Here is a 13,888-nt window from a genome sequence, read left to right on the forward strand (position 1 = left end):
GGGGGGAGGAAAGGGAGGGAGGAGGTAGAGAGAGGATGGATACTAAACACACATTGATTGTCACTGCCTTCCAAACAGACCCACTTTTCTGATTCCCTATCAGCAGGCAACCCTGCCTCCTAGAAATTACACCAGCAACAATACGTTTTTTAATATCACTTAATCTGTGTCTTTATCATAGTTACGTCGACACAATGTCACACAGTCTAAATAGACCGTGTCACATTTCTTATTGGGTCCAAAACCAAAACATATTCAGTTTGCAATGATATACAACTGAAAATAGCAGTAAATGTGCACAATTGAGAGAGACTCTACAACTAGGACTCTTGTTTGCTTAAAACATATTTAAACAGGGATTTGACTGACTAGTTGTAGATCATTAATCTGGTGGAGACCCTGAGTCCTGCAAAAGCTCAGCTTCAGAGGCACTTCGGTGATTTAAAAACAATTGTTAACAGATTTCTTTTTAAAATAAGGTAATTTCTCCAAATGATTGAGACATATTTCCCCCTCCCTTTCATTAAGCGTTGTGTGTGACTTCACATACATGTTTTACAACATGTTGGCTGTTGTACAATAGTCATTTCATGTAACGTAATTTCTAAGATACAGGGTGAGAATAAGAAGGCATCAGTTGTCAGTGTCTTCTAAATCTGTTTGATTCATATAGATGGTTGTTATTATTGTTGTCATGATTGAATGTTTACTCTCAGAAGGAAACATAATGTTCATCCCGCTGTCACTCTTCCTGTCAGTCACTTCCCCGCAGGGACTGGAATGAGAGAGTCAGAAAGAGAGGAACATGTTTTATATATTGATTTGTGTAAATAACTGTAAATCACATGAAAACATAAAGGGATTTGCAAGCAAAACACGAGAGATGTTTCCTTTACTATCTGTCTATCATGACTTTTACATGTGTGTAGTAGCATAACACGTCCTCAAGAGGGCAGCACCGGATTACAGCTGCACACACGAGAAGAAGAGTGTTTTCATACTTTGTGTCACTATAAGAATAGTAAACCATTAATACTGAAATTATGAAATCCTTACCTGACCGTGAGGCAAACTGTTTTCAACAAAGCCAGCAATATATCACTGGATTTATTCTTGTTATTATATATATGAACATATAATCTTAAAAAAATTAGGGGAGATACTAAATTGTGTTTTAACTAATAGATAAAACCATAAAACGTATAAAGAAAACATATAACAATTGCTTTTTTCTGTATTTTGCATTTATTTCCTTAACAGAAATCTGGACATTGGGTAAAGCCAGGTTTCAAATTCTTGTTATATTTTGTTGACTTATTAAAGTGAATAGGAGTTATTTACAGAGATAATTTTAGAGAGATCGTTGCATAACCCTTACATGAGGAAGGAATACATCAGAACATGTTATCAACATTAAAAGAACAAGCCTCTTCCTGACATAGATAAGAATGAATGTTGAATTGTGGTGTAAGTGCTACTGATAGAAGTTGCCACCTGTTATTCAGGAGCAATAACCATTCAAACTCACGGGTTAATAATTGGGGGTTCATTATGTTTGCCCAAAGACATTAGCGGGCCATGGATTGAACCATCAACCTTTCAATGGAGGACAACAGCTCTACTTCCCAGAGTCTGCATGTCTAATTAAGATGTGAATGCAGGATATCATCTTGAATGGTCATTTCCGTTATTGGCATATGGACCAGCAGTCTTTATATCCAATTTGAGACAGTGGCCAAACAGTCTGATCTGTCATGTGATGCCATACAAATGTAATTCCTAGGATGCAGCCTTTGTAATGTCTAATAATAATAATAATAATATATTTAATTTATATAGCGCTTCTCATCTGCCAAGACAAATCTCGAAGTGCTAGAAGTGTCTAGAAGCGCTGTCTAGAAGCGCTCCATGATTGAATGTTCATGTTAGCATATAATCAGGAAGTCAGATTGGGCAGCAAAAGTCTTGGGCGCGCTTGATTTATGGGCACTATGGATGTGGTAGATTACTGTAAGATCCGTGCATATACTTGATTTTTTTTTTTGCAACTTCCATGTGAACCGGGCTCTGTCTCCAACACTTCAACCAGAACTCTCTATAATACATCCATGGTATGGCGAGCAATTGTCATTTGACTGAATATGCGCCATCTTTGGGTCCAGAGTTCAGTTCTTATTTCACATCCATGGTGAGTTTGTGTTGGGTCCATGTGTTTCCATTACACTGGCATTCATAATTGCAGCTCTGTGTATATCCCAATAGGCACATTTTCTCTTGGTAATTGTACTGATGTTAACTCTTCACCTCAGTGGCGGTTCTAGAACATTTTACATGGGGGGGCAAAGGGGAGGCAAGAGGTCATGCCAGGGTGGCATGGGAGGGCGGACAGTACGTGGTATTTTATACTGTATATAACCTATTTATTGTTAATTCATGCCCTAACACAAGTGTTCTTAATGCACAAGAGAAACAAGGTGTTCAGACAAACAATCGGGTGCCCTTTGAGTCCCCCAAGCTTACCTCAACCATTTTAAATGAAAGGAAACTACAACATGTATTTTAAAGCAATGAATTAATGGAACAGGTTGTTTTGCATTCAAATGTAAAATTAAATATTTTGTTTTAAAAAAAAATTGTTGTCTTAGACAGACATATTTGCATGTGCTCACTAAGCATTATTACATATTAATTTAATATTAAACAAATCAAAATGGCCAATTATCCCAAAATGTTGCTGCTAATATAATCATATGCTTGTCAACTTTATCCATCCATCCATCCATCCATCCATCTTCTCCCGCTTATCCGTGGTCGGGTCGCGGGGGTAGCAGTTCCAGCAGAGAGCCCCAAACTTTCTTTTCCCTGGCGACATCAACCAGCTCTGACTGGGGGATCCCAAGGCGCTCCCAGGCCAGCGAAGAGATATAATCCCTCCACCTGGTCCTAGGTCTACCCCTTGGTCTCTTCCCAGCTGGACGTGCCTGGAACACCTCCCTAGGGAGGCGCCCAGGTGGCATCCTAACTAGGTGCCCGAACCACCTCAACTGGCTTCTTTCGACGCGAAGGAGGAGCGGCTCAACTCCGAGTCCCTCCCTGATGACCGAACTTCTCACCTTATCTCTAAGGGAGACACCAGCCACCCGGCGGAGGAAACCCATCTCGGCCGCTTGTATCCGCGATCTCGTTCTTTCGGTCATGACCCATCCTTCATGACCATAGGTGAGGGTAGGAACGAAAATGGCCCGGTAGACAGAGAGCTTTGCCTTCCGGCTCAGCTCCCTTTTCGTCACAACGGTGCGGTAAAGCGACTGCAGTACCGCTCCCGCTGCTCCGATTCTCCGGCCCATCTCACGCTCCATTGATCCCTCACTCGAGAACAAGACCCCGAGATACTTGAACTCCTTCACTTGGGGTAAGGACTCATTCCCTACTTGGAGTGGACAGTCCATCGGTTTCCTGCTGAGAACCATGGCCTCAGATTTGGAGGTGCTGATCCTCATCCCAGCCGCTTCACACTCGGTTGCGAACCGATCCAGTGAGTGCTGAAGGTCGCAGACCGATGAAGCCATCAGAACCACATCATCTGCAAAAAGCAGTGGTGCAATCCTTAGTCCACCGAACTGCAGACCCCCCCCCCCACGACTACGCCTCGAAATCCGATCCATGTATATTACAAACAGGATTGGTGACAAAGCCCAGCCCTGGCGGAGGCCAACCCTCACCGGAAATGGGTCCGACTTACTGCCGAGGACCCGGACACAGCTCTCGCTTTGGGAGTACAGAGATTGGATGGCCCTGAGTAGAGACCCCCTCACCCCATACTCCCGCAGCACCTCCCACAGTAACTCCCTGGGAACCCGGTCATACGCCTTCTCCAAGTCTACAAAACACATGTAGACCGGATAAGCGTACTCCCAGGCCCCCTCCAGGATCCTTGCGAGAGTAAAAAGCTGATCCGTCGTTCCACGACCAGGACGGAATCCGCATTGTTCCTCCTCAATCTGAGGTTCGACAATCGGCCTGACCCTCCTTTCGAGTACCTTGGAGTAAACTTTCCCGGGGAGGCTGAGTAGTGTGATGCCTCTGTAATTGGCACACACCCTCTGATCCCCCTTTTTGAAAAGGGGGACCACCACCCCGGTCTGCCACTCCTTCGGTACCGTTTCCGACTTCCACGCAACGTTGATGAGACGTGTCAACCATGACAGTCCCTCAACACCCAGAGCCTTCAGCATTTCCGGGCGGATCTCATCCACCCCCGGGGCTTTGCCACTGTGGAGTTGTTTGACGACCTCAGTGACCTCCCCCCGGGAGATTGGCGTTGATCCCCCGTCATACTCCAGCTCTGCCTCTAACATAGAGGGCGGAGTTGTCGGGTTCAGGAGTTCCTCAAAGTGTTCCTTCCAACGTCCCAACACTCCATCAGTTGAGGTCAACAACGTCCCATCCTTACTGTACACAGCTTGGATGGTTCCCTGCTTCCCCCTCCTGAGGTGTCGGACAGTTTTCCAGAACAACTTTGGTGCCGCCCGAAAGTCCTTCTCCATGTCTTCTCCGAACTTCTCCCACACCCGCTGCTTTGCCTCGGCCACGGATGAGGCTGCTGCCCTTCGGGCCTGTCGGTACCTTGCAACTGCTTCGGGAGTCCCCCGGGATAACAAATCCCTGAAGGCCTCCTTCTTCAGTCGGACGGCTTCCCTGACCACCGGTGTCCACCAGGAGGTTCGAGGGTTACCACCCCTTGAGGCACCTAAGACCTTGAGACCACAGCTCCCCACCGCGGCTTCGGCAATAGAGGCTTTGAACACCGACCACTCTGGTTCAATGTCCCCAACCTCCACAGGAATGCCCGAAAAGCTCCGCCGGAGGTGTGAGTTGAAGGCCTCCTGAACTTGGGCCTCCTCCAGACGTTTCCCAGTTCACCCGAACTACACGTTTGGGCTTACCAGGTCTATCCAGAGGCTTCCCCCGCCACTCGACCCAACTCACCACCAGATGGTGATCAGTTGACAACTCCGCCCCTCTCTTTACCCGAGTGTCCAAAACATACGGCCTCAGGTCCGATGATACGATAACGAAATCGATCATGGACCTTCTGCCTAGGGTGCTCTGGTACCACGTACACTTATGAGCATCCTTATGTTCGAACATGGTGTTTGTTATGGCCAATCCATGACTAGCACAGAAGTCCAGTAACAAACCACCACTCCGGTTCAGATCCGGGGGGCCGTTCCTCCCAATCACGCCCCTCCAAGTGTCTCCATCATTGCCCACATGTGCGTTGAAGTCTCCCAGCAAGACTAAGGAGTCCCCTTCAGGAGCCCCATACAGGACTCTTTCCAGGGTCTCCAAGAAGGCCGAATACTCTGAACTGCTGTTGGGTGCATAAGCACACACAACAGTCAGAGTTTTCCCCCCCATAACCCGCAGGCGTAGGGAGGCGACCCTCTCGTCCACTGGGGTAAACTCCAACAACGAAGCACCTAACCGGGGACTTGTGAGTATCCCCACACCCGCCCGGCGCCTCACACCTTGAGCAACTCCGGAGAAGAATAGAGTCCAACCCCTATCCAGAAGTAAGGTTCCAGAGCCGACGCTGTGCGTAGAGGTGAGCCCAACCAGATCCAACTGGTACCGCTCCACCTCCCGCACAAGCTCCGGCTCCTTCCCCCCCAGAGAGGTGACGTTCCCCGTCCCCAAAGCCAGCTTCTGCCGCCCGGGTCTGGTCCGTCGAGACCCTCCGCTTTCACTGCCACCCGTCTGGCAGCGCACCCGACCCCATCGATGTTTCCCGTAGGTGGTGGGCCCGCGGGACAGAGAAGCGGAGGTGTTGCCCACGTTGCCTTTTCGGGCTGGGCCCGGCCGGGCTCCGTGGCAAGCCCGGCCACCAGACGCTCGCCGACGAGTCCTCCTTCTGGGCCTGGCTCCAGAAGGGGACCCCGGACTTCCTCCGGGCCGGGTATCCTCACTTCTTGTTTTTCCTTTCATGAGGTCTTTTGAACCAATCTTAGTCTGGCCCCTTGCCTGAGACCAATTTGCCATGGGAGACCCTACCAGGAACACAAGGTTCCAGACAACACAGCCCCCAGGTTCATCAGGGCACACAAACCTCTCTACCACGGTAAGGTGCTGGTTCTTCAGAGAGCACACTTCAAAGCCTCTTTACTTTGACTTGAGTAAAGAAGTTTAGTCAGTACTTCTACTTTCACCATTTTTAAACACGAGTATCTGTATTTTGTCAACTTTAACTGATCAAAAATCAATTCTGAAAAAATACTTGAATTATCTATGAAATTGCAATATTGTCCCTCAGTTTGTTTCAACCCCGTCACACCATACCAGTTACCCTCCTATTAAAATAATGGATCAGTCCATGTGTGATCTGCATTGAGGGAATTACATCACAAAAGTGTCAGTTTCTTCTCTTACCTATATTTCAGTTTTTGTATTTTCAGATTAAGATGGACAAGCTCAACATTTCAACTATGTTGTATGAATTAATAATAGTTAATAATTAATAGTTTTGCAAAATATTACAATTTTGTAATGTCCTTGACTTCCATGTGGTGCCATATCTTAGCTAAACAAGGTCTCATGCCTACTTTTTGTCAAAAACTTCAACCCTGTTACATTTTTTCAAGGAAATTCCTAGTAGGCCTAATTATTTATATTTTGTGCCTGAGGTGGGAAAATGTAAGTAGTCCACTACCAGATGTTATGACCAAACATTTTGGTTTCATTTTTCAAAGATATAAAGACCCAAAAGGCACCCGATTCAGAGAATACTCAGAATTCTGCATACTGTAAGTACTTAGTTATAATTAAGTACACAAATGACATCACCCATCTCTTCAGAGAGCTACAGGTGACCTGTGCAGCAACACATTTCAATCAATATTTGTCAATACTAAGAGCTGCTAGATTGTGCTGCTGTAATGGAATATGTAAGGAGAATAAGAACATACCATGTGGTCCAGCTGGAGTTTCATCTGCCTCCTGATCCCTGCCTCTGGCCCTCTTTCTGATACTTCATCTTTATTCCTCACATATATTTCTTCTTCTTCACTAATGTCTTCATCTCCTCCTCTTCCTCCTGCTCTGACCCTCCTGGTCTCTTCATCTCCTCCTCTTCCTCCTGCTCTGACCCTCCTGGTCTCTTCATCTCTCTTTTCCTTTTCCTCTTTCTGTTCGTCCTGATCACTTCTCATATGTCTTTGTGTTGGTGTTGAATCACTCCTATACTCTGGCCTGCAAGAGTCTACTTGTGAAAAGCACTGGTACAAATGCTTGTATAACTTTACACGTTAGGGCTTGTAGCCTAGCTAATATGTAGCATATCATAAATATAACATCAGAAAGTATTGATCAAGCGCACACGGGCAGCTGTGTTTGGATCCAGTTTTTACGGTAAAGGATGTATCCTGGTTTCATTGATCTGGCCTCATGGCTGTGATGTGTAGTTTACGTGGATTTAATAGTAGGCTACCGCGTAGTTTAGCAAAGTGATCGATCTCCCAGCTAACGCTGTCTGCGTAGTATTTTGTAACGTAACGCCCCAAACAGCGCCCGTCTGTTAAACGCTATCGATTCAAACGGCAGTGTTTTATTAATATTTAGTTTCAAGCTCTCGTCCTTAGTAAAAACAAAACTATTGGAAAGGGAAATGCTCCCAGGGGAAGCTGATCCATAGGTGCTGGGACAGCTCGCTCCCTCTCTGCAGCGGTGTGAGCCGCGGTCTGTGTGAAGTTGAACGCTGCTCTGCAGTTTAATGCAGGGCCGTAGCTGCATTTTTAACGGGCCTAAAATGATATTTAAAATGATTCAATTTTAACTAATGTAATGCTTGTTTTGTTGCTTGAGAAGCTTGTGGAAATGGTGTAGGTTTGTTTTAGTACAGTTTTAGGGAAACAAAAGTTAGGGGGGCAGATGGGGGGCAAGGCTCTACAGTGGGGGGGGGGGGGGGGGGGAAGCTGCCCCCCCTTGCCCCCCCGTAGATCCGCCCCTGCTTCACCTGGACTCTGCATCTTCTTTTCTCACCTGAGTACGACATATTATAACCTCAAGCAACTGCTGCCACCCCTCCACACACTTGGTCACACAGGCCAATGTAAATGTTACCCTAACATATCCTCTTAGACAGAGAAGGATGCAAAAATAAACTTTGATTTCTTTATTCCAACTGTCCAATCCAGCTCATCAAAGGGCTTCATACATTTCAAATGTTTGCATTTCAGTAGTTTTCAGCCAAATATGAATTATTTCTACTTGAGTAATAGGATATGTTCTACTTTTACATTTTGGTTGAGGTAACACCACTCAATATTTAGCCTAGAGTGCCTACACTTATCCTTTATAATATATAACTTCCACACCACAGCAGTGCTCTCCATTCAAACAGTGGCATTGATCGTGCTGCTGGCCTGCCCCCTGCTGCTCAGAGGTGTAACTGCAGCTCAGACTCCCCCAGAGGAAGGCACAGGTCGCGGTGAATCACCCGGAGTCTCCCCCATCACAGTCGGATCCAATGCATCTCAAAGTCCCGCTGCTTGGTCTACACTGCTGCTTATCAGCCGGCCGCTAACAAACAGCTTTGTCTGGGAACAAGCCAAAGGAGTCAAGGACACAGCGGCCCTGCTGAAGGGGGGGGGAGGAGAGGGGGTATGGCAACTGGGAGTATAAAGTGAGGAGGCTGCGCTGGTGGAGCAGCACTGACACTGAGACGCTGAGAACTCTGCATCAATCTCCGAGGACGAGCACAGAAACACTTTCCGAAGGAGATACACTGGATATTTTTCACCCTTCTGGCGGATTATTCATTTTTGATGAATACTTTTGTTTTAAAAAAGCCTACAAAAATGGATGTATACATTTTGATTTCCGTTTTGTCAATGATGCACTCCTGGACTTTCAGCGCAGGTAATTTTTGCGTAATTAGTTGTTTGTTTGTCTTGTGCTTTTCCATTTAACTATTTGTGCATATACACAAATACATATATTGTAGTAATATTTGGATTCAAATCATGTCAGTTAAACTATATCTCTGCGCAGTGCACAGTAAAGCCAACGCATCTGCAATGTTTCTGTTATATGAATCGTCCTGACATAAGGTCGGCTTAATATCTGGTACGCAGTGTTTTGATAACTTTGATTTCCTTACAGTGCTATCAGCTCCAGCTGCACAGACACCCTCCGCCTCCACCGACTCGCAGAGGCGCCATGTGCGGACCAAACGCTGCTCCTGCGCCACCTTCATGGACAACGAGTGCGTGTACTTCTGCCACCTGGACATCATCTGGGTCAACACTCCTGAGTAAGTCTATATTCACGGATTCAATACTTTCTCCAGCAGCATTAGCATAGAATCAGACGTTTTATTATCGGCAATTGGCGAGTTTAGAAAGCAGTATTTCAGTCTTTTGGAACTTGGCTTGGAAACTGAAGGGTCGCCGGGTTCGAGTCCCGATCGGACCTCTTAGAAAGCGCGGACTTGCATGTCTATACTGTTTATTCCGGGCTTTATTTGAGTGCAATTAACATAGGCCTAGCCATTAGGCTATAAGAGTTTTAATCTAACTCTAAAAATGAAGTGCACCCTTTCCCTGTTAGCATATATATTTGTAATACTTATTCAGAAAGCGAAAGGATTATTTTCGACAGCTTAAACCCTAAACACAACGCTTTTAAACTGAATAGTTTTGAACTTTAATTTCAGTTGATTAATTCTCATTGCTTCTTCTTCCTCCAGGCGCGTGGTTTCATACGGACTGGGCAACAACGGTCCCAGGAAGAGGCGCGCGGTCGCGGAATCCATAGCAACCAGCAGCGGACCCCTGCGCTGCAGGTGTGTTAATCAAAACGACGACACGTGTAGAAACTTCTGCGGACTGGAAAACCTCCTCAGGTAGGCTATGTCATCTATTTTCAACACAGCTCCCGAAAACACAATAATACTGCGAACACTCATCATATTTACTGTCAGGGTTACTAATCGCACGAGCGCTTGTTCCCAATACGTGAAAACAAGTTCCGTGTCTTAAATGTAAAGTGTGGAAAGTGTCCGGGATGAATACATGACATGTGGTCTCTCTCCTGTAGGTCTGAAGCCTCCCTCACGGAGAATCTCCCCGCAGAGCGCGATGCTTGTGTCGGGCCGCAGTGTGAGCCCCGGCTGGCGGCAGACACCGGGCGGATTACACGGTAAAACAACAGGCTATAGGCTACCTAAAGTGTATTTGCTAAATAAGTGCAAGTGGTAATTAGCCTATTACCACACGCAACACTGAGGTATTGTGAGGCAAACATATCTCAGTAAATAGAGGAAACATTTAGATGTTTTACTTCAATAAAAGTCTGTTACAAGTAATACAAGTAGCCTATGCATTTATTGTCTTAAGTCAAAGTAAAAAAAACAAATCATATTTTCTTATAACAAGTGATGCATTAATCGGTTTATAACTTAAATGTTGCAGCTTGTTAATGTGTACTGATTTTCATAATACTGCTGCAAAGCTTCACATATATATTGCACATATTAACTTTGTGCAAAAAAAGCTTTAAATCAAATACAATGGCGTAAAAAAACGTGTGCCTTTTAGATGTATAAAGTAGAAACTTCTAAATTGTGATTTGATCAAGTACTTGAGTAAATGTACACGGTTACATTCCACCACTGATCGCAGTGTACATCATTTTTGCTTGAGAGATGTCATCACTTGGAATTTTGAAAATAACCCCCAAGCAAGGAATTCCCAGCTTGACAAGCACAACAATAAACTCCACCTACCTACCTACCTCTGTATCTCAACATGAGAGTAAGACAGAGACACACTCTGAGCAGCATGTGCCATCACGTCTGAAACTCGCCTCTCAAAGTTTGCGGCGCCATCCGTCTGCACTTCCTGACACATTCATAATTCTTCATAAAATTGTGACACTTAGCAGCTTAAATATGAGCGGCAGCTCAAATCCCCCCCGCTAGGTTGACTTTTTCCATAAGCTGAGGGATCGATGGTTCAGATGTCTGACTGTTATCTGTCTTTGTTTACAGGATGAGGAAAAGAAACAATGAGAAACGGGTGTCGCCTCTAGCCATCAGGTCTGCCCTCAAAACACGCCTGCTGCTGGAGAAGTGGAGGGTGAGACAGCACCACAGGGGGAGAACCTGGGAGGGAGAGAGCAGGGCCCCCTAAACACCACAGACCCTCCTCCGCACCAGAGGGGAAAAAGGGTTCCCAACTCTAAAGCCAGTGGAAGACAATGAAGAGCCCAAAGAGGGTCGAAGACAGTTCTCTTCGCGGTGCCAGAGCAGAGACATGCTCTACTCAGTGGCGCTTCGTCACACAGATGAACGAGGTCAGAGACAATACAGGGACTTCAAGAGAACGAAGAGAAGCGGACGGAGAAATCAATGATATTCATTGATTGTGTTGCTATCACGGTCACTCCTTCAAAACCTTATCAAGTAGCATTTCAACTGAGTCAGAATCACTGCTGCGTGTGGACCACAGCAGTCCTGCTCGTTGTGCTCCACATGCCGTCAGTCGCAGTAACAGGTTATGACGCCCACATAGAAGGGATTGTGTGACTTGACACTTTTTCACCGACTGAAACTATTAGTGCCTTTACGTAACAGGTCGTCTCCTGCCTGCCAGGTCTTTGTAGCTGTGAAGTGCTGGGAGTCTTTCATGCTCATGTTATCGGATTTCTATACATGTCATAATTTAAATGTTTTTCACGACATACATACATTCTATTTATTTATTATTTTGTACACATTGCAATGTGATTGCCATGTTGGCACGTCACATGTTCCGGTTTGTCATTTCTGTGAAATGTCTTGTCATCGAGGTGCCAAATATTGGCCAAATTTACACAATTTTGCAAAAATAAATACTTATTTAAAAAAACTTTTGATCAAGTCCTTCTTCATTATTGTTTACATGCTGTCTTGTGTTGTATGTGACATGGATGTGACCTTTGAAGCTGATGATAGATCACTGACTCAGATTGAAGATAATTACTCTAAAACAGGGAAGTGAGGTTTTTAACTTGGTAAATAAAACACAAAAAGGAAAAGTGAAAGATAAATGAGTGGAACAAAGTTTTGATGGACGGGGAGACAGACTCAGGGGTGATACACAGAACGTGTTGATGTGGAAGACGACGAGGCAAAGAGCAACAAACCCGGCTGCCCTTTCATCTGCGTGCCAAACCAGAGCTACCATTTCTGAATCAGCTGAGAGTGGAAAGCTTCTTTCAGTAGCTTACATTTCCAGAACGTTGTTTATTTCCCCCCCTTTAGATATCTCCCACCTTCACACTGCAGCTTCACTTACTTTTGCGGACAAGTGACTCAGCAAAATGAGGTATTGCCTTGGTCTCGGACATTATTGCACATAAAGACCTTAATTTACAACCGCTGAACGTTTACCACCTCTAACCACTCTCTCCAGAGGCCTTTGCATCGGTTTGGTGCCAAGATGAAGCCATACCTCCTTTCTAATTTGACTTTAGCTCATAAATCTACTTTAGTTGCAGTAAATCACTCATCAAGCACATTTAGCTGCCGTCAAAAAATAAAACGCCGTGTCATAAAAATGCCAAACATCGCATGAATTAAGGCTCATGCATTTCTGAAGATAAGAAAATGTGTTTTTAAGCAGCCCAAGATGGAGTCGTTTTTAAACCCAGGGATCATGCAATCCATAAATAAGACTTAACCAGTAAGTGCTGAATTAGAGAATAAGACTTGTTCCACCATCACACACATTTTTCAGATGAAAGAATCAATCCGATTGGTCCCCTCTATATCTCGAATGTAAATATGATGAAATGTAATGCAAGTTGTTCTTGGGTTCGGTTCCAACATTGGCGCGCCTCACTCTCTCCCATCACTCATCATGGGCTGCTTGATCTGGCAGCGGAGAACAATTTAATGCAAATTGGTTGCAAAGTCTTATCTTTCCAGCCCATTTAGCAAACAAATCCATGGTGAATTCTGCGCCTTAGGCTTATTGAAAGAAACTCCCGCCGTGTCCTCTTGCGTGCAGAGTGCAATCATAATATTACTGATGTCATATTTTCCAGGCAAGACCTGCTTTTGTTTGCAACACAATTCCAAAGACTTTCCCGCTGCAGGCGACAGGCAGGAGAGAGTCAGATGACAATAGACACAAGGGTTGGATGACAAGCAAGACATGTGTTCAGCTCGACTCAATCCAACGAGACAGGTAATTTAAAAGTGGCTTAATTACAATATGTTCGTACATATCTCTCTCTCAGAGGCTTATGAATTAAATGCAAGATGTCATATTTGACATGCTACATGTTTCAGACCAGAAGCTGCATTCACACAGTACGCAACTTGCCCTTTGCTCAACATGAGTTTGCGCGCAGAGCCTTGCGGTGAAAAAAGCTAGTTCCCCTGCTAGCTTGCGCCGCTACACACAGCTGTCGGCTGATTGGTCGTAAGGTCAGTGGAAAAGAGATCAAAGTTGAAATAATTGAAACTGTGAGGTGCTCTAAATGGCCTAGGATATAGACTTAAAACAACAGAAAATTCATTTCAGGTACAAATGATTGGTTAATCATAAATACAAATGTAGTGGACAAAGATGTGCAATATCTCCCTCAAACTTAGAATAGCATTTAATGGAAATATTAAAGGACAAGTACCTACAAATAGTAGCTACTGAACTAAGTATTTTGATTCTCTCCACCACTAACACTTGACTCTTCATGCACAACGCTGACTCCATAGCTTATCAGATCACCTTTATCATGTTTGCTTCTATGACTGGGCATTTTCCTCTCATATCTTCAAAAGCAGCCACGTCATAAGCCAGTCACGGCTTTATATATCTTCCAGTTCTGCAGAGGCATTGCTAAA

At 45.0% G+C, this 13,888-nt stretch overlaps 1 protein-coding gene across 1 annotated transcript; it reads left to right on the forward strand.

Moving 5' to 3' along the window:
• The first annotated feature begins 8,723 nt into the window (after positions 1-8,723).
• On the forward strand, positions 8,724-11,865 carry edn1 (endothelin 1). The gene is made up of 5 exons (XM_034094951.1): positions 8,724-8,916; positions 9,160-9,310; positions 9,746-9,901; positions 10,096-10,197; positions 11,048-11,865. Exons 1-5 carry the CDS (start codon positions 8,823-8,825, stop codon positions 11,187-11,189), a joined length of 645 nt encoding a protein of 214 aa, XP_033950842.1. The 5' UTR covers positions 8,724-8,822; the 3' UTR covers positions 11,190-11,865.
• Positions 11,866-13,888: the final 2,023 nt, after the last annotated feature.

The sequence above is a fragment of the Pseudochaenichthys georgianus genome, chromosome 11, assembly GCF_902827115.2.
Source record: "Pseudochaenichthys georgianus chromosome 11, fPseGeo1.2, whole genome shotgun sequence".
NCBI classification, from domain to species: Eukaryota; Metazoa; Chordata; class Actinopteri; order Perciformes; family Channichthyidae; genus Pseudochaenichthys; species Pseudochaenichthys georgianus.